Here is a 22,519-nt window from a genome sequence, read left to right as displayed (position 1 = left end):
TAAAAGTGCTTAACCAGGAACTGTCTGTTTTCACATTTTCATTCTGTTTTTCCTAAAAATTCTATAGAAATTTTTGCCATATAATTTGTAATTAAATGGTTTTAAAGATAGGGTAGAATAAATAGTAATGGGGTAAAAAGTGATTAATGGATAAAATACTCCAAAATGTAATTTGGACTATTATAGATATCATAGGGTGGTTTATTTACAGGTTATTCACTATTGAAACAAAAAACAAAACATGGAGGGACTGAGATCAATATTAAGCTAAACAAAAGCATCAATCAATTTATACAGTCCTTCTGCTTTATAGAGATGTAATGTATGTCATAAAAACAGCTGTTTACATCTCGGTGAACTGTATTATATAGAGCACAGTACTGGTGTTAGAACACTACAAATTTGTCCAAAATCCTTAGATGTAATAATTTTTTGGACTATTAAAGTACATCATCATTGTCATCATCATCCTTGTTTTAATGCTCACTTCTCTATGCTTACATGGGTTACATGGAATTCATTGTAACAGATTTTCTACATCTGAACGCTCTCCCTGTTGCCAACTCTTACCTGTCTTCAAGCAACATAATATTTCCCCATGACTGGACATGCTTTCATAGAAGGCTGGAAATGAATGATACTGCTTGTAAGATGATCACACACACGGCAGGCTTCTTTCAGTTTCTGTTTTCTAGATCCACTCACATGGCAATGATCAGTGTGAGGCTATTGTAGAAGAGACTTGAACAAGGCATTGTGCAATCACACTGAACCTAAAACCACATAGGTGGGAAGTGAACTTCTTATCCATACAGCCATGTCTGTGCTTGTTATGCATATTTACAAAATCTATATATCAATAACCATAATCCTGTGTCTGTTCCTGGATTAAACCCATTAAAAACAAACACAGTAAATACAGAAAGCATGCACTCCAAAGATGATGATAGACCAGAAAATTGTAATCTTAATAACAACTCATCTCAAACAATAAGATATTTATCGTCCTTTTACCCAGCTCCTTTTTAACTCAGGCTATGGCACTTCTCAGGGTGAGTGGAAATACATCATATATACTTATACTTTGAGAATGATAAAAGTAAATAGTTAAGTTTTTAAAATACCATAAATAATATAGTAGGAACCATAAATAGTATGCAGGGAATACACTGTTGCAATACTGCTTAATTTTAAAACAGAAATTTAAAAGACAAGTGACTTCTAGAAAACTCTAAATCCTAAAACGACAGTATTTTGAGGAATATTAATACATTGCTAATCATCCAGATTAGTTACTGCACTATTAAAGATTAGGTTCACTTAGCACTGCATTCCATATTTAATTAATATTAACTAATTAAACTTTTGGAATTATCCCTCACAGTTTTTTTTTCATACCAGAAATGATTGTTTTCATCATTAAGGCTATAATATAAATTAATTAAAATTTCTTTGCTCACTTATTTACTAACACCCACTTTACCCATAATAGTGTTTATTGACAATCTATAGATGTTGACTGTTTAAGTTTCATTTTCATCCAACAGTGAGTGGGGAAGATTCAATCTTATTCTATGAGTTTATTAGTCACAATACCTTAGTGGTACAATTTCATCAACCCAAGAAATTTAGAAAAGTATTTTGAGAGAAAATATATGAACACTATGTTACCAACCTGTCTTTAATAAAATATAATATATTTATTTATATAAAATTTGATCAAGTATTTTATTGATAAGAGAAGAAATAGTCTTTTGATTAACCTAATGCTATGAAATCAACAAAAGACATTGCAGGTTTCTAATAAGGAGATCATGTATATGTATGGGTGTGTATGAATGTATGTATATATACATATATATATGTATATGTGTGTGTGTATGTATGTATGTATACATGTATGTATGTGTCTATATATATATATATATATATATATATACAAAAACCAGCAATTTTCCACATGAATCAATAAATATTTTTAAACATACAAAATACTTATTTTAATTAATGTTAGGACTTGATGTGTTTATCCATGAGAATATACTTATACATATATGTGGAAAAATGAAAGTTCAAAATTCATATGCAGATATGTGTACATGTTTCACTGTGTACATGCATATGCAGATGATAATATAGTATTATATAAGTGTGCATCAGCAATTATTTAGTGTGTGTGTGTGTGTGTGTATTTATTTGGTTAAGCATGTTTAAAGTTGCATGGGAAAAAATGCCTAATGTAAACATGTAAACATATTGTATGCATTAGGCAAACATACAGTTAACACAAATAAAAATAATACAGGCATGTTTTCTTATCATAATGATTCTGGTCAACTTTTGCAAATATTATAAGTTGTCGAGGTAATAAATAACAAAATAGATAACTACAATAATTAGAGTAAGAGTATACAATTACAGAGGTGGAAGAAATATGAGGAAGGAATGGATTGTAAGAAGTGGGAAGTGTTTGGGAAGTGAGAGAAAGATGGAGGAAGATTAAAAATCACAGATAAATGTGCAGGAGGAGAAAAAGAAGAGCAATTGATGCTTCATCCAAAGAAAGAGGAGGGACAGAAGGTATAGAGGAGGGAATTATATGATTGGCACTGTTTCAATCACTGTGATAAGGCTAGCTTGGAAATTGTTGCTGTTACTGCTGCTGTTGTAGATTCTATGGATATTGTTCAAAAGAAATTAACTTATTTGTCATTGTAGAAGTAGTCACAAGAGGTGGGGACAAATGAACAGAAAATAAAATATATTTCCACATGTCTGCAAGAGTTATAGCCAGGCAATAGAGGGGGCGGCTGTAATAGAAGAAGTAATCCATAGTGAAGGCGTATGCTGATACAGATGTGTATAAATATCAGCTATGTTGGAACCTTCATTAAAAGCTCCCACACAATCTAGTAGAAAAGGGGAAAATTGCTGCAACATTGTAACGGGCATAGAAAGAAAAAAGTAACAAATTTCTGCAGTTTGATCTTAGCATCACTTCGCCTCCAATCAGTAAGTTAACTTTTATTTATTATTGAATTCAACTTGAGTTACAACAAAAACATTGTTTTCACAACAATTTATAACTAACATCTAGATTTCTAGCCTGTGACTTAACAACATTTATCTTAGATATATAAATAGCAAGATAGTTTGAAGAAAATAAGAGTAAAAAAATAAAGAGTCCAGAAAGTTGAATAGATGGAAGTTTTAGGTTATTTAGGTAACTAATTTCATTTTGAAGTCTAGCATTTGCAGGAAAAATATCTAAACACATTTTATTAATTTTGCTACATCAAATATTAAGAAAGTAAGTTTATTAAATTTTCCTAATTCAATAATCTATAAATAGTATTAAATAATTTTTTAATGAGATATAAAAAGATATATTTGCATGAATAAAATAAAAGATACATGTTTTTCTGATATACATTTAGTAAATTAATAATTTATGAAATCTCAAATATTTAATTATATGCTGCTTTCATTTTTACCTTAGAAAAAAAAAAAAAAAAAGAGAGAGATGGTTCAAAATTTAAAAACTTCCTTACAATTAAAAAAAAAGTTAAAAAGCCAAAAAAAAAAAAAAGGTGAAACTTGGCACTTAGTATTGGATGGGTGGCTTATAAATCACTGAGGCACTTCTAAGACCTGGACAACTGATCCTTAAGCTGGTAACTGACATAAACTTTGCCAAAAGCAACTCTAATCCTAAATCTACCCCCCTCTCTCTCTCTCTCTCACACACACACACACACACACACATTTGTACACATAATATTGTTTCTAGAAAGGTGAGGGGGGAAAGATTTAACTTGTAAGATTTCAATATGGAAGTTTTGCAGCAAGTCTTCAACCTAACATCACTTTGTTTCTTTTAATATAAACGTTATGATAACATGGAAATGTACAAAACTTGCAGCACCATTGATATCCTACTTCAAACATATAGCATCATATAAATCCGTGCACATTAAGATATTTACATAAAATGCAACTTGAATAACAATAAAAAAAAATAAATCCTGTCGCATATTGAGTAATAACATCTACCTAGTGACCATTCATATATTGTATAACCAATAAATTTCAAATGTCTTGAAAATTATGATAATTTGTTTTAGAAATGGACCATTATAAAAATAATTGCCATTTTAAGCAGTAAAGTAATTTATCTAATTACTTTTGAATTACCTCTTTAAATAGTTTTTGACTGATCACAACATAGAGTCAACAACAATATATCTCACTGGTAATTATTTTAGCCACTTTAATAATCAACACATGAACTAAAAACAAATATAGATTAAATAAAACACTGTAATGTATATGTCTATTGTTCAGCTGTTTCTGCCAGCTCGCTGCTCTTCATTAGAGCAAATCAAAAAATATTAATCTTAACTCAGAATATAATACATAATAAAAAGAACATCAAAAGTAAACACTTCAAAAAATATGGGCAAGAATTTTAAAGACTAAATAGAAGAGAGCTCATGTTTGGTTTTTATGGAAAGGCATAAATCACAGCTGACTAGGAGGGAACATCAATGTACAATTAATGAATAGATAATGAAAACTAGAGTATTAGTTAATTGGTTAAGTACTTTAGTTTAACCATCAGACATTGTCACTTAATTCACCATTAGGTGTTGACAACATTGTTAATTAATCATACGACATTCTGTGATAATTGTGAGATATGCTTATGATTGACATTTCTATAAATTCTTTCTGTCTAAAAATTCACTTATAGTGAATTCATTAAAAAATTTTAATGAGTTTTCAAGTTACAGATGGAAATATAACTTCATTTTTATTGCTAACTGAAAAAAAGAAATAATAAACCCTCATTCTTGGAAACACATGGACTATATTTCTTGTGTTTTTAACATGATTTCATGTTGACTGTGTTCTACTATAGTCTCTCTCTCTCTCTCACACACACACATGTCCAACCCAGAGTAGGCATAAAATTAAGATGATGAGAATAATATATATATATATGTGTGTGTGTGTGTATAGATAGATAGATAGATAGAAAGAAAGATAAATAGATAGAAAATTTAGATAGATAGACAGATATACAGGTGAGTGTAGTTTATTTAAGGTTGCCAAGTACAACACTCCAGCTAAATTATTGAACTCTATGCTTGTATCCAATACTTCACTAGACTATTTCACAACAATATATATACATATATTTGCCTGTGTATATGTGTGCATACACATACACACTAGAACACATGCACATTTTGTGTGCGTATGTGAAACAAAGCAATCTAATAATTGATCACCACCATTTGAAAGAACATATGTTTGCCAATCATGTAACCTACATCTATTGATGATCTATAAATCACTGCATTTTGAGAAGAAAGTTGTGTAATAGTTGTCATAAAAGTTGCATATCTCTGGCTCCTTCAAGTCAGTTTCTGAGTTTTAGAACCTTTTCAGCTGCAAACAAATACAATCCAAACTCCATCACAAAAAAAAAATTACAAATATATTAAAAAAAATACATTCATATGCCATAGGTTTTACTGAAGATGTAACAATTTATTTTCAGACAATAGTAGTGATTATTTAACCATAAATTAATCTTGGAGGCACATGGCTTAGTGGTTAGGGTGTTGATTGTGGTTTCAATTCCTGTATTGGGTGATGCATTATGTTCTTGAGCAAAACACTTCATTTCACATTACTCCAGTCCACCTAGCTGGCAAAAATGAATAATCATGTGATGGACCAGCATCCCATTCAGAATCTGGGAAGGTCCTTTGAGCCTTTTTTTTCTTTTCAGTTCTGATCAAAGACACTCCAGCTATGAACATCATGTCTTTGTATTTTCAGATCAAAAGTATATAGGACTACATTTATCCAATGTTTTCTTCTTCACTTTAAGGTAGGAAAGAGTAGCTTGTAGGAAATTTTTGCTTTTATTTCTTGCAAGTGTATAGCTACACAAAATTTCCATTATTGGCTTCTAGTGATCAGTGGACAAAATTATAAACAGAAATAAAAATATAAGCTGTTACAAATTAAAAAAAAGTAAATAGTTTCTCATTTGCATTGTTGCAGGGCCCCAAAAATTGTTTGCACAACATTTCTGGCAAACAAACTCTATGTATTCCAGCAAAACCTCCATAAATGTTATTGGGCAAAAGAAAATTTTGTAGTTTAGTGACAGAATTTCCTAGCTGCTATGATACTAAAAGGACAATAGAAGTAAAATGTGTCATGTAACTCAACAAAATAAACTTCCTAAATAAGAACAAAAAATAGCGTTGACTTTCAGTGTTGTAAATAATTCAATTATTTACCTAGTACCCTTGAGAAGGGCATGAATATTACAAACTATTTCCTTCATTTATAAATGTTTGGCCTTGTTTCTCATAATTTATTTGCATGTAACAGCTAAGCTTGATGGTTGCAAGTTTAAAGTCCTCAACTACTAAGTGATACTTAATAAGTTCAAAGCTTGCTACTTCCAGCTGTATTATTTCATGAAAGAACACACAGTAACAATAATTGAATCAAAATTCAAATCAACAAAGATTACTTTATTGCTGCCATCATAGAAAAATGGATTATAAACCAAGTTGTTAAAAAAAAAACCCTTCAGTCAGTGATTCATAAAATTATTAGGCAGAAAATAATCAAAATACACATCCTCAATAAAACATACAATATTTGAACACATATGAATATCTGTTATATATTCACAATGATGTATTTGATTTTTGTCAAAATTACTATCTGTATGTAGCAAAAAAGGCTCTAATAGCAAAATGAATTCCTAAACTGAGAAAATTACTTCAATAAATAGGACTAAATGTGAAAATAGTACAATTCAGTCATTAGGAAGGTACACAAGAAGGCAGATTAATTTGTAATGCCTTATTTCAAATCCACAATCAGTTTACTTATTCCTCACCCAAATAGAGATATTAAGAAGTGATCATATTAGAGTGGGCGGTGTTAGAAATACATATAAGGAACTCCAAATGTCCAACAGAATTTATAGCCACATCCAAATAAATATTAATCTAAAATGATTTTTCAAAGGTAATAATATTTAGTTTTGTAAACTGAAGGTTTACCAGTATTGATTAACTTCCTAGATAGATTGCATTTGCTATGGCTGCAAAGCCACATCTCTCCCTAAACTGTTGTATGTTTGGATTATTTAATTTCCAAGAGAGATTAGCTTTACTACAGATGTGAAGTTACATTGATCTAAAAACTATTGGGCTTGTTTGGATTATTCAGATTCTTAGCCGGGCTAACCCTACCCACTATAGCTTTGATATAGGTGCGTAGGTGGGGCAGAAAGTTACTACATTTATCAGGCAGTTTTCATAGCCTGAGACAGATGAGCAAAAATCCTCTCCAAAAGAGAGGGGAAGGTTGTTCATGGCTAGTACGTTGTTTATTAAGGCAATCTTCAACAGAATAAGAGACTGAGGCAGGGCTTCACTAGTCAAAACTTCAAAGTCACTGTCAATACTATTTTTGTTGAAGAATAATAAATTTTTACACTACAAAAAGTATTGAGTGGTCCTTCAGTTTAATGTAAAATTATTTTATCATAACTTCAAACAACAACAAACATTAATATAATATATATATATATATATAAATACACATATATACACATATATACACACACACACACACATATATATATATATATATATATATATATATATATATATATATATATATATATATATATATAAATACACATATATACACATATATTAATGCACATATATTAATATACAAATATATAGATGTATAAGCAATGCTGGCATGAAGCTAACTGGCTTAGTTGTAGTTTGTAAATGAAAGACCACTTGTTGAGAAAATGATTAACACTGTTTAAATTCCAGTATTTGTTATAGATATCATTCTTATGCATACGTCATACAGTTTTCAGGCTTAATGAATAAACATTATCTTATTAAATATAAAATGTGCTTTGAAACTCTTCAGATGTCCTACCAGTTGAAATCAATGATTTTATTGAATAGAATTTAATTCTACCTTCAGACAGTGAAATATTTCATAAATATTTTACTAATTGGTTTAGATTATTACTAATACTTGTGTTATCATAAACGTAAATTTATTTCATTATTTATATTTTATTATATGCTTTATTTTAACAATGCTCCACCCCCCAGCCCAAATAAAGCAGTAGTTATAAATTACTCAATAGTTATAATCAACTTTAATGACAAGATTCATTAAATACCATAAAAAAAAAATTAGTCAGTAATGAAACATACATGTAAAAAATTGCATATTTTCGGAGAATTCTTTACATTCATCTCTCTCTCTCTCTAGATTTCATAAGTTTGAATTATATGATTTTAATGTTTTTTTGTTTGTTTTTTTTTAATTAAAAATTATCTGATGCTATGTAGTACTTAAGAAGACAGCCATCTCAAAGAACTGAGGTTCTGAAAGCAAAATGTCTATATACACAATTGAGCTTTCACCTAATTTTTTCATTTTATCTTTCCTTTAGCACCTCATTCTCTATCACCGATCTCTACACTTGCCAACTGCAGTATTCTGCTGCTGGGATCAAATGAGGGTAGAACAACATATTTCATCATCTTTCTGTGAAACCAGTTATCTTTCTCTTCATCATCTTTACATTGTCCCTCTTCACTCACATCTTATACAGGTCACTCCATCCTTCTATACTACTAATTATCTCTCCCCCTTCGCTGAATATGCTCAAAAACACACACACAAATAAACCTGATCAAATGATTGAAATACTTCATAATTAAAAAAAACAACTGATTGGTAAAATTTGTGAAGAAACCATATGCATGTATGTGTGAATTGTATGTATACATAAATGTGCGTGTGCATTGTATACATGGATGTATATATGCCTAACCCATGACAGCAGTCCCACTAATAATAGCATGGAAAATGGATGTTAAGTGATGATGATGATGATGATGATATATATATATATATATATATATATATATATAAACATAAAGGCACATTTAGATTCATTATGAACAAGAATTGTGTATTGATGTACAGTTGATATAGTTGCAATAGAACCATATCATTATTGGCAGATTATAGAATAAGATGAGTATAGCTAACATGAGAGGGATAAACTGAATTTGAAGAACGAAAATGGATACAACATTGTCACTGTCCCAAGAGGGTTCAACATGCTAGAAACTTCTTTCAGTCACTGGTGAAGTTTTTGCAGAAGGTTTCAACTCAAGTGACACACCTATACAATTAGTGTTGGTTGTCAGTTTTCCATGGGTTATTTGACCTCAATGCACATAACCTAATGTATGATGTCTTGATAGCTCCAGTGGTTGTAGTGATGGCTGTAATTGCTAAGCAATTGTTTTATTACCAGAACATTCCAGTCAATAAAATCCACTATGTTAAATACTGATAAAGATAAAGTAAAGAACAAAAAAGACAAGAATACAGGGGTAAAATAAGAGTGATAAATGATTATTTTGAAGAATGATAGCAGCAATAACTTTGGGACTGTAAATCAAAATGATAAGGCAATGATCAAGATATATTTTTTATGAAGAAATCTGTAATAGTTTCTTTTCATTTTCCATCCCACATTTTCGTTATTCTCTAAAACTAAAGAATAGTAGTGAGTTCAATTTCAATTTTTTCCAACTGAAATGTCATAGTAATAAAAACACATTTACAAGCATCACATAAACAGAATTTTTTAGATTCATGTTGAATTATTCAAAATTATATAATGTAATATTCAGTAATAGTTTTTTTTATACTTTCAGTTTTTATCAGAATACAACATGAAGCAGTATTTCAGCAGCCAGTTAATAATTTTCACCTTCTGTTGTATTGGAGTGATATTGTCTGGAGGAATTTGGGAAGGAAATCATGAAAATGCTGACAAGAACTTACTATCATTGATCACCAGAGCTGCAGTAGCAACACGAGACAATGCACTTATGGCACCACCAAGTGGATATCAAGGTCGAATGCCATCATATTATATACGAACCCAAAGAGAACTCAAAAGAGAACCAAACTGGATATGGATGCCATCCCATGGCTATGTTCCTGTCCCAGAGCCTTCCAATGTTAGAAGTTCTGAAAGTCGTGGTAGCACTATTTTGAGATATGGTTAAATATGAAATCATCTTGGAATAACATGAACATTTAAGTAACTGCTAACATTGGATAACTCTGTATTTCTCTTGTTTCTTACAATGACACATACATTTTGGATTTCACATTCCCACATAAAAATAAATTTACAATACCTCTATAGCAATTTGTCTGATTCTTATTATGGCCATAAAGCAAGGTTCTTAGTTTTGTATTTGACAAATGCAATATAAGCAATTTAAAGCAAATAAACATCATAATGAAGCTTATTTTTTAACAACAGGTTGAAAATAAGATCAGAACAAAGTATAATAAAACTTAAAACAGAAGGTATAAATTTTGTATTTCTGTACAAAATAAGAATTATTCTTCATGTATGTGTATATAAAGAATTTTGCAGATATTGCATTAAAAGAAACACCTAATGTGTCTCATATGCTGAAGTTTGACCACTAACATGATGATTTACTGAAAACAAATTGAAGTGGTAGAAAAATAGATAAGATTTAAGTTGTCTTCAATGTGATATAGTATCACAAATAGTAGACTGGGGTACAGTATGGATAATGACATGTATTGAAGATTGAAAAAAAAAAGAAAAAGGTTTTTCTTTCCACACAAAAGAGAGATTGATGTGTTTTCTAACACATTAAAATATTGAAAGAAGACCGAGAACTACTTCATATTCATATGAATTAAGATAAATATGATTGATAGTTTGTAATAGAAACTGATCTCTAAACTATACTGTGAGAATGACTAAGAATTAGAAGCAATAGAAGTTTTGCTCCAAGTGAAAATTGATGAAATGACTCTATGGTAGTAATTGATGATTTGTTTTAAAAACTGAAGAAAACTGGAGGAAGAAAATGCCACAGACAGAAAATAAACAGTATAACAAAAATGAGGGTGATTGTAACAAAGTGTAGCAATTATAAATAGATAATATTGACAAATTCTTATTTCTACTGTATTCAACAATTACCAAAAGTAAATTATTTGGAATTTGAAATTTACATTTTTTCCAGGATGTTTCTGCAAATTCACATTTATTGATAAATTTTTAAAAATAATGATAATGTAGCTCAACTAATAAGATGTGAAGTGGAAGAGATGTCAATTTTCCAATAAAGACAAGTAAAAGAAGAGAACTGAATGAAAGCATTTTGAATCACAATCAATTTTAGCCTATTTTTAATAACAATAACTTGGGATGATCTTGCCTACCATCTATTTTCTCTGTAAACAATAAATTCAAATAGAAGGAATATATAAAGCTAACACAATGTCATTATATTGAAAGAAAAACATTCATTTTAACACTTTTCTGTGTTGAATGATGGTCATTATAATGAGTTCCATAATTCACTAGAATTTTAATAAAGACTTGGTGTAATTTCAGGATATTTGGGATAAGCACACAAGACTAGCAATTGACAGAAGACTAATCAATTCTTTGATCAACTACTTTTCTTTAATGGTTCTTACTTCATTTGGTTTGACCAGAGTCACTCAACAATAAGCTCCAATTAACTGAAGAAAGAATTGTAAATTATATATATCATGCTGCTCTTTTTTGAATCATTTAAATTAATACTAAAGTTAAATGAAAGACTATCTATTTTACAGTTTCTATTTCACTTCAGAAATGTTTTCTTCTCTACCAAAGAGATTTAGAATAAATCAAAGCTGGGGTTCCCTTCTCTTCCTGTAATAGAGTTAATTATGAATTAAGTGGCAAATAACAGTTGCAAACTACAGACTGCAATGGTTTCCATCTTTTTTCCTTAAAATTTACACATAATATTTTTCAATATTTTTGAATCACACTACAAATTATTTCACCAGTTCCTTTAAGACACCCAGCCTATTTCTAAATTTTCAATAATGCAAAAAGATATTTTTGCAAGACATGTAATCCTTAATCTTGTCCCCACTAGTTGGTTTTGGACTCTTGGTAAAAATAAAATGATTTCACTGAATGTCATTAGTTTCACACTAAAAATAAGCATTGGGGTTATTCAATGAACTATATGGCTTCCTAACAAATTTATGGCTTTGTGTCAAGGATGTGAAAAATTAGGTAAACTGATAAATTATTTCTTCAGTTCTATATTAACAATATTCATTTGAGGGAGAAGCAGTAGTAGTGCATCAGACTAAATGCTATACAATACTACATGCAGTATCCTGTGGTATTGTGTCATAAATTAGGTAAACTGACAATATATTTCAAAATATTCTTTTACTCTTTTACTGGGTTCTGTCATTGGACTGCAAGCATGCTAAGGTTCAAATTTAAGGGTTCCAGTATTTATTTCAGCCTGGTACTTATTCTATTGATCTCTGTTTGTCAAAACATTATGTTATATGAGACATAAGAGACATAACATAAATATGCACATGCATACTTGCATTTGCACACACATGCATGCATACAGACAGACAGACAGGCAGGCAGGCAGGCAGGCAGACACACACACACACACACACACACACACACACACACACACAAACGCACACACACACAATGGGCTTTTACAGTTTCAAGCAACTGAATTCCACTCACAAGGCACTGCTTAGTAAAAGACATTTGTTCATAGCGCTCTGAAGCAGGGCTGAATCCAAAATGTTTGCGAAGCAAACTTCTTAACTACACAGCTGTGCATGCATCAATGTATCAGGTAAGAAATTTAGTTAAACATTATTTGCTTGACTATTCATTATGGATGGTATCCATCAATGGGTAATTAAGCTTTATAAGTTTCCTGAAAGGTAGGAAATGTTAGATGTTGCATTCATGCTTCTGAAAACAACAGTGTTAGTATGTAAAGTGAAAAGGCTCAAAGTGGGAATCAAACCCAGTCATAAACACAACTAATGTGAGACTCACCATCTACTTTAGGTTCACCTCATTTTGTACAAAAGCTGTAGCTGAGACTCAAACCCATTCATTATATTAGTAATTTCTTCTAATTTACAATACCTACCAGGCCCATGAACCACACCCAGCAGCAGATTTTTTCACTTTTGTACAGGACTCATACTATACAATGCTCATAGAGCTCATCACTTATTTGATCTTATTAACTACCCTCTTACCAACATACACTATACCTTAGTAAACTAAATAGTAGATGGGATAAAAGTAAGCCAAGGAAAATAATAGATAAATAGAGATTGAAAATCTCCAACCTTACAGGTGAGCTGATGTTGCGCAGATAAATAACATAAAAATTATCATTATAGCGACCGTCTTTCAATACTATTGACACCTTTCACATTGTCTTTTCCCAGTAAGTTTCAACTGTACTAAGAGAAGTTTAATAAAAATTAACAGTTATTTGAGTGAACTGGGACACAAACACATCTCCAAACCAGTCACTGGTGACTGTTAAGCATAATAACAACAGTGATGAAGTGGAAAACTTAGAGAATGGCTCTTTGACTTCCTACATGGTAGGAGTCAATCTGTGGCTGCAAATAGTTTTCTCTCTGCTAAGACACTTACAATAAGTGGTATACTTCAGGGCACAGTTCTAGGACCATTATTATTTATCTTCACCCTATCAGGTATATAGGGTCACAAGTGCACTCAGCCAACCTAATGAGTTACATGATAACATAAAAATATCGATGACTATCCAAACTCCAGAAGATACTGTCACATTCCAAAATGAGATGAACCTCATTTATCAATGGGCAGATTAAGTTAATATGAAATTTGATATATCAAAATTTCAAGGCTTCATTATGGAGGGAATACACGCAAATCACAATATTTGGAACTAGATAATTATCCAGCGCTTTAATGACATATACATGACTTAGGAGTAATTATGTCAAATGATGTGTCTGTCATCAGTCATGTCACCAAACTGAGCTCTAAATGCAGACATCTCATAGGATGGATCCTATGAACCTTCATGACAAAATAGCCAGTAGCGATGCTTACTCTATGTAAAACCTTAGTTCTGAGCAGATTGGATTACTGCTCATAGCTTGGTTTACTAGCTCATGTGGTCTCATAGATGAAATTGAAGAGTTATAAAGAATGTTCACCCATAAAATAACGTTGGTTAAAAGACTTGATAACTGAGAACGTCTGAAAGCTCTGTATGTCTACTCTCTTGAATGTTGAAGAGAGAGACATACTATCATATACAGGAAAATCCTGCAGGAGCATGTTACAAACTTTGGCATTAGAGAGAATTTTAAAGCAGAAACTGGGAGATACTGTCAGCTTCCAAATATACCACTTTTGAAATCACGAGCAAAAACACTCTATTGTACCAGTCTGATATTCAGAGGTCCTCAAATTGTTCAACTGCCTATCTAAAGGGACCTCTACTGAAACATTAAAAAAAAAAACATTGGATAAACTACTAATGATGATACCATATCATTCAACCATTCAAGGATACACTCAGGGAAGATCAGCTGCTATAAACCCAATCATAGATCAACTTCCAGCCATAAAATGACAACAAAATTGATAGAAAATAAATTAAGGCAGTGCTTTAGCATGGCCACAGTCCTGCAACTGAAACCGTTAAAAGAATAAAAGTAAAGAAAGGCTGATGATGATAGGTAATATAGGATAAATTGAAATTTGTGGACACTTTCATTACTTATATTTGATCCAGAATTTCTCAAATTTCGAAATTTGTTTTGAGAATTTATCCCTAACACCTGTGAAGTAAGTCATACATTATGATGATAAAAGCAAATATTGTTTATCATAAAGCAAAAACTTTGTGCCATAATGTTTAAATAACATATATATGAGCATAGAACTGTGAAGAATCTTTCACTAAGGACACTAGCAAAATCCATGTGTTTGCACTATACTTGAATACGTAGAACAGTACTAAATTTATCTAACAACAGTAATGTTTCCTTACAAAGCCATATTATTGGTTTTCTGTATTTTTAACTATATTTTGTTTAAAAGATTAATAAACTACTACTTTGCTTTAGCCAACTGAATATGTCATGAAGGTTGCTCCCATGAAGGTGAACCCATATAAAGAGATTGTAAAACAATAGCACTAAATAAAAAAGCTCAATTAAGAACTGTTTGTTTTCATAATTTCATTATTTTCTATAAAAACATTTCATAAGAACTAGAAGGATTTATTCATTTGTTTTACGTTCATTCTCCTTGCTAACAAGAGCATGTATTAACAAGAGACATTATCTTATAGCCATATGCACCTCCAAGCATTTAATACTTAACTGTTTTTCAAGTAAGGGATCTTTTATTTCACACATCTCTGAAGGTATGAAGGTATTTGTTGATAGGAGAAATACCAACAACAATGAATAACTTTTGGTAAATACAGTTCTATATTTGAGAGAAGCGCAGGCTACTAACCCCAAGATTTCAAGTTCGATTCCAGGCAGTGACCTGAATAATAATGAGAATAACATCAAAGAATACCTTAGGAATGAGAACCCAGGTTTGAAATTTCCCCAAGACACCTGATGAAGGCTGGAGGGTATATCAGCCGAAACGTTGTGTTAACAACAAACAAGATGAGGACAAATATCCATCAAATGTAAATAATGTTTCAGTAAATAATTTTCATAGCGTGTAAATATACATAAACACACAGAAACACACACACATGCATAAACAAGAGAGTGAATTTGGTAGAAGGAAACTGAAAAATGCTCCTCTTTATGTATATAAGCATCTGTGTGTGTATGTGTGTGTGTGAGAGAGAGAGAGAGAGAGAGAGAGAAAGAGTGAGCTGGTGTCGCCTTGTCTTGATATTGTGTGATTGTTGTGAGTGTCACTGTCATACAAGTAGTGCTCTTAGTTACCAATCTTTTGTGAAAACATGTCTGGTCATGGGGGAAATGTTACCTTACTTGGAAACAAATGAGAGTTAGTAACAGGAATGGCATCCAGCTGTAGAAAATCTACCTCAACAAATTCAATCTAACCCATGCAAGCATGGAAAAGAGGATGGTAAAATGATGATGATGATGGTGATGATTACACACACACACACACAGAGGTTTATTTCAGTTTCTATCAAATTCACTCACAAGGCTTTGGCTGGCCTGAGGCTACAGTAGAAGGCACTTGCCCAAAGTGTTGTACAGCAGAGCTGAACCAAAAGCCATATGTTTAGGAAGTGAAGAAGTAACCACACAGCCATGCTTGCATCTATGCATAGTAAATAAAGAATGATTTTAATGATAGCAGGGAATAAATAATAATGAAAAAAGAAGCAGTTAACAAATAGCATTCACTGTAATATGTTGAAATTTTAGGAATTAGTGTTGATGATGGTGTATTTACAGCCTATTCAATCTTTAAATTTTTTAAATACAGAAAGATCAATATTAACTGAAATGAAGCATCAATCATTTTATACAGTTATTGTTTGTCGCACTGATGAAATGAACATTGCAAAAGTAACATTTTACATCTAGGCATGACATATTAATTAAAAATATACAAATTCAGGAATGGTTGTGTGGTAAGAAGTTCGTTTCCCAACCACATGAATCTAGGTTCAGTCCCACTACATGGCACCACCTTGGGCAAGTGACTTCTCCTATAATCACAGGTTGATCAAAGTCTTGAAAGTGCATTTGGAGTGTATTTTGCCATTGTGTATGTGTGTGTGTGTGTGTGTGTGTGTGTGTGTGTGTGTGTGTGCATGCATGCGTGAATGCTCTTTCAGTCTTAACATCACATCATAGGTGTAAAAGAGTGTTACAGTCAGGCAAGCAGTGTTGTTTGGTTCCGATCATCTATAAAATCTGGTCAGGGGGAAATATTACCTCAGTTGGAAACAGGTGAGGGTTGTTAACAGGAAGGGCATCCAACCACAGTAAATCTGCCTCATCAAATTCTGCCTGACCCATACAAGCATGGAAAAGTGGACATTAAAATGATGATGAAGAAGAATTCATTTGCCCCAAAATTAATATGATACTGCCTAACAAATAAAAACTATGAAATCATCCATAATAGCATTTAACCTTTTTGATACCAAATTATCTCAGATTACTCAAAGTCCTATCATACAAAACTCTCACTTTTAAAGGGCTTGTATTTAAATTAAAACACTCCCTTATATTTTTGTGTAAAAATCCTTTAAGATATGTTAATTGTTTCTATTGACATTTAAGATAATCAAGAACTGGAAGGGATTTAATAAAATAAGCAACTTTTGCATTATGAAGATTTTGGAACATAACTTAAAATATTCTTACATAAAATTCTAAGGGAATGTACTCAAGAAATATAAACATGAATGAGTTAATAGTGTTTCTTAACCCTAACCCTAAAGAAGCTGGGTGATTCATTTTCCTATTAAAATCCAACAGTGAGGCTAAAAAATCAACCTTTCTCTATAACTTGGAATGTTAATGGTATTTATTTCAGTAGTATCATAAATTTCAAGGAGTATTTTGAGATTTAAAGAAATTGAAAGGGAGTACTCATTAGTATCATTCTGTCTTTAATAAAACATGTTAGCTGTATATTTTAAAGTATCACAAAAGACTAGGGTCATTTTAAACTATATAAACTGTGGCAATGTAAAATACTGGTTTCAAATTTTTGCACAAAGCCAGTAATTTCAAGGGAAGGAGTAAATTGAAAACATTGACTCAAGTGCTCAACTGGTACTTATTTTATTAACACCAAAAAGGATGAAAAACAAATTTGATCTCAGCAGAATTTGAGCTCAGAATGTAAAGACAGACGAAATGCCAAGAAGCATGCTTGAAGAGAAGGAAGACTGAATATTGATGTAGCAGTTGAAAGTTACAGAATATTCATCTGGTATGTCTTTTGAAATATGTGTAGAGTGTAACTATCTATTCCATTCCTTTCACCCACAGATTGCATAACCAGCAACTTTCATTGGTATATGCTGGAGTTGCATAGTTGTGGTCATCTTATTGGAATTTCTATCTAATTCAATATGGGATGAGTGTATTGGATACACTAATTAATAAACTTCATTGATCAATTATCATTTACTTTGTGTTATCTATAAAGCCTTGTCTATGCTTGAGGCTAATCGACTGTCTGTTCCATGGCCATTTTGGATCTCACTAATTTATTATATATATATATATAAATGTATATATACATATACAGTTATTCACTCTGTGAAGATTATAACATACAAATTTGATATACATGCCTTGGATTGGTAAAGTGCTCTTTTAATAATTGATCAAAGTATAACTAATTCATTGGTTAATCAAAAAGTACAACCTTTACACTGTAATTTGAAAACTCTGCTAGCCAGATTTCTGCATGAAGTGCTGCTGAGGGGGAACACCAGGATTTTACCTGTCCCTTCAATTTTATATTTAAAAATTGTCACTTCAAATCAGAGAATAAATATCATTATGATATATATTATATTATTTACATTATTTACATTTGACGGATATTTGTCCTCATCTTGTTTGTTGTTAACACAATGTTTCGGCTGATATACCCTCCAGCCTTCGTCAGGTGTCTTGGGGAAATTTCGAACCTGGGTTCTCATTCCTAACGATGTTACTATTATTATTATATTATTATTATTATTATTATTATTATTACTATTATTAATCAGGTTGCTGCCGTGAATCGAACTCGGAACCTTGGGGTTAGTAGCCCGCGCTCTTAACCACTACGCCATATGCCCGTGGTATATCAGCCGAAACGTTGTGTTAACAACAAACAAGATGAGGACAAATATCCGTCAAATGTAAATAATGTAAATAATGTAAATAATGTAAATAATGTAAATAATTCCTCATCTCTTAAATATAGAATGATATATATTATATACAGTTATTATACTATGACCCTTCCATAGTAGCTTTCTCTCCGTAACTCACAAAGCCTTTCGGGTTTGTTTATAAAAATATAATTTATGTAGCGTATATTAATCTGGTATATATATATATATATATATATATATATATATATATAAAGGATCAAAGGTCCTTCCTAAGTCATAGGCTCATAGGACTGGTTTCCCAGATTATGTGGCAGACATATTTCCCCTTGGACAGGATGCCGGTTTTTTGCAGGCTTACTCACTTTGTCAGTGGACTGCAGCAATGTGAAACAAAGTGTTTTACTCGAGAACACAATGCATTGCCTGGTCCAGGAATCAATACCACAAGCTTACAATTACAAGTGTAATACTCTAACCACTAATACCTTCACACACACACACACATTTATATAAAAAAAAAGGATAAGACCATTATTCAAAATAACGATCAAATTAAGTGGCCAGCATGAGAAGAAAAACCTTATTGGTAAATAATTATTATTAAAATTACAATTGAGGTTATCCAAGATACCACCATGCTAGAGATGGCAGCCAAATCCTAACTCCAAGACTACGTTAAGTACCTGATATGGTTTTGGAGTCAGGCTTTGGCTGCCATCTCTAGCATGGTGGTATCTTGAATAGCCTCAATTATAATTTTATATATAAGCACCATTTGAGTATGGTTGATGCCAGTGCTGGCTGACTAGTCCCATGCTGGTGGCACGTAAAAAGCACCATTTGAGTGTGGTTGTTGCCAGTGCCACCTGACTGGCTCCTGTGCTGGTGGCACATAAAAAGCACCATTCAAGCATGGTTGATGCCAGTACCGCCTGACTGGCCCTCTTGCTGGTGGCATGTAAAAAGCACCCACTACACTCTCGGGGTGGTTGGCGTTAGGAAGGGCATCCAGCTGTAGAAACATTGCTAGATCAGATTGGAGCCTGGTGCAGCCTTCTGGCTTGCTAGCCCTCAGTCAAACTGTCCGACCCGTGCCAGCATGGAAAGCAGATGTTAAATGATGATGATGACACACACACACACACGCACACACACACACACACATATATATATATATATATACAGGGAGAGAGAGAGCATGATTGAGACAGAAAGAGATGAAATGAAAATTTGCAGATAAAAATATGATGTTGCACATGTTTCAATTTTGGTCTTTCAAGCATAGCATGATGTAAGTTTAAGAAGTAGTAGTGATGATGATGACAATGGTGACAAGGACAACGATGAGGACAAAAATAATAATTTTGGCTGTGTTAAATACTTATTAACTGGCACTATTCAACTGAATATCCATTAAATATCAGGATTTCATCTGAATCCTATTATAATCACCTTAAGAATATTTGAGATTATTTATGAATAGTTTTCTTTGGAATTCAGATATGCTATTATTATACTTATTCAGTGTTGGAAACAATTTCAGCCTTTGGATTCTAAAAAGTGGGTGTATTTGTGTGTGTGTGTGTTTTACACACATATATATATATATATATTTATATATTATCCTTTGTTTGCCTTTCATTTATTTCAGTCCTTGGACTGTGGCCATGCTGGAGCACTGCCTTCATGGATTTAGTTGAACTCAGTACTTATTTTTAAGCCTGGTATTCTTTCAGTCTCATTTGCCAAACTGCTAAATTATGGAGAGGTAAAGAAACCAATACCGGTTGCCATGTAGTGGTAGGTGACAGGCACACACACACCATCATCATCGTCATCATCATTTAATGTCCACCTTCCATGCTGGCATGGATTGGATGGTTTGACAAGAGTTGGCCAAGCAGAAGCCTGCACTATACTTCTGTGTCTGAGAAATTTCTTTCAGCTTCTTTCTACTAAATACTCTGAAGGCTTTGGTCGGCCTGAGATTATAGTAGAAGACACTTGTCCAAGTTGCCATGCAATGTGACTGAACCTGGAGCCATGTGGTTGAGAAGCAAACTTCTTACCACACCTGCATATATCTTATGCAACAAAACCTCCATAAACTAGAAACCCCTAAACAAGTATTATCCTTACTAAAACTAGAATCCCTATGGAAGACGATCACAATATCACTGTATGATATATATACCATACCAATATATATATAACATGTGCTACATCATTGTATCAAACAGTCAGACTATCAGCTGATGCTATATACCTCTAGTTACAATGTGCTTCCTCACATTATTGTAGCTTTCAAATGATGCCACCCCACTGACTAGGCAAACAAGACAAACATTCTATCTTGAATGGGACACCAATTTGTATTAGGATTTTCCGTTTACAGCTGAGTAGACTGGATGGAAGTAGTACCTAAATGGAAGAAATATTAAACTTCCCGAGGAAGTGAACAGGGATTAATCTTCTCTCTTCGCTCCTTTGTGCCACATGGGCTCAACCCTCCTCCCCTCACCTCTCTCCTCCTCACCTTTCCTCTCTTGCTCTGACTCCTACTTCTTCTCGCCTAACCCACACCCCACCCTTGCTTTCCCCACTCTTGCCTCCCCCACCTCCCAACACCATCACATCACACTACACACCACTACACCATACAACACATCACATCACTCCACCACTAGCACTGACCACTTCCCAGCCCCACATCTTTACACCTACACATACACACATGCACACGTCAAGGTCACCAGCCCTCTTCCACACGCACATACATACTCTCTTATACACACGCACACACACCTTCGTTTTAGGATCACCACTACTTTATTACCTCTCCTTCTTCCTAGCTCTCCTGTGTGACCCTTCTGTCCGGCATTCGCCATGAGAGATAGCTAGCCACTACACATTCTTTATTTTCTCTCCTTGTTTCTTTGTGTAAGAGCATAGGCTCAAAGCGTTAAAGACTTTTTCACTCCCTGAGCATTAAACTAATACATCTGTTTGTTGTTGACACCACCTGCTTTCGTCTTTTGTCTTTTTTGTGAATTCTCCCCCTATAAATATATATAAGGATATCTATTAAGCAACAAATTGTGCTGGTGCCATACAAAAAGCACTCATGCCAGCACACACTGTAAAGTCGTTGGCATTAAGAAAGGCATCCAGTCATAGAAACTTTTATATCCTTCTAAACATTGGATATACAAATTTCAAAATCAAAGAAAAATTAGTTAACATTTCACACGACATACTTCAGATTACTCCACTAAACACCATACTCCAATAAATACAAACTCTCAATGATTCCTACAGTTGCTCTGTTTCAACCAATATATTACTTTTTATAAGAGTTTGGCTAGTCAATTCTTCCAGTCCCACAGGGATGTCAATGACTCTCGCTACAACATCTTCCCCTTTGAGATTTACTTCCTTGGGAAGTTTAATATTTCTTCCATTTAGGCACTACTTCCATCCATTCTGTTTGTTTCCTCTTTCTTGTGCTGCTATGCCTAGGTTCAACTTCTTGTGGCGTTGGAACATCAAAGGTGTTGTAAAGCACTTCCATGAGTATCTCTTTTCTTTTTTCCGTATATCTGTTTGTTTAGCTGGTTTAAATGTCTTTTGTGTTCCCAACTTCTGCCTCTTATCAT

The 22,519-nt window shown here is 32.6% G+C and overlaps 2 protein-coding genes across 2 annotated transcripts in view; one reads left to right on the top strand and one right to left on the bottom strand.

Annotated features, from left to right (window-relative positions):
* The window catches only part of LOC106867874 (uncharacterized), a 217,265-nt gene that overhangs the window by 48,945 nt on the left and 145,801 nt on the right, over positions 1-22,519 (bottom strand). The gene's annotated exons all lie outside the window — the stretch shown is intronic.
* Positions 2,874-10,314, top strand: LOC106867875 (uncharacterized). The gene is made up of 2 exons (XM_089352733.1): positions 2,874-3,012; positions 9,816-10,314. Exon 2 carries the CDS (start codon positions 9,834-9,836, stop codon positions 10,170-10,172), a length of 339 nt encoding a protein of 112 aa, XP_089208859.1. The 5' UTR covers positions 2,874-3,012; positions 9,816-9,833; the 3' UTR covers positions 10,173-10,314.

The sequence above is a fragment of the Octopus bimaculoides genome, chromosome 5 (assembly GCF_046866305.1).
Source record: "Octopus bimaculoides isolate indiv1 chromosome 5, ASM4686630v1, whole genome shotgun sequence".
Lineage (NCBI taxonomy): Eukaryota > Metazoa > Mollusca > Cephalopoda > Octopoda > Octopodidae > Octopus > Octopus bimaculoides.
Note: the sequence above shows the minus strand (reverse complement) of the source record. Positions and strands in the feature narration are given on the sequence as shown.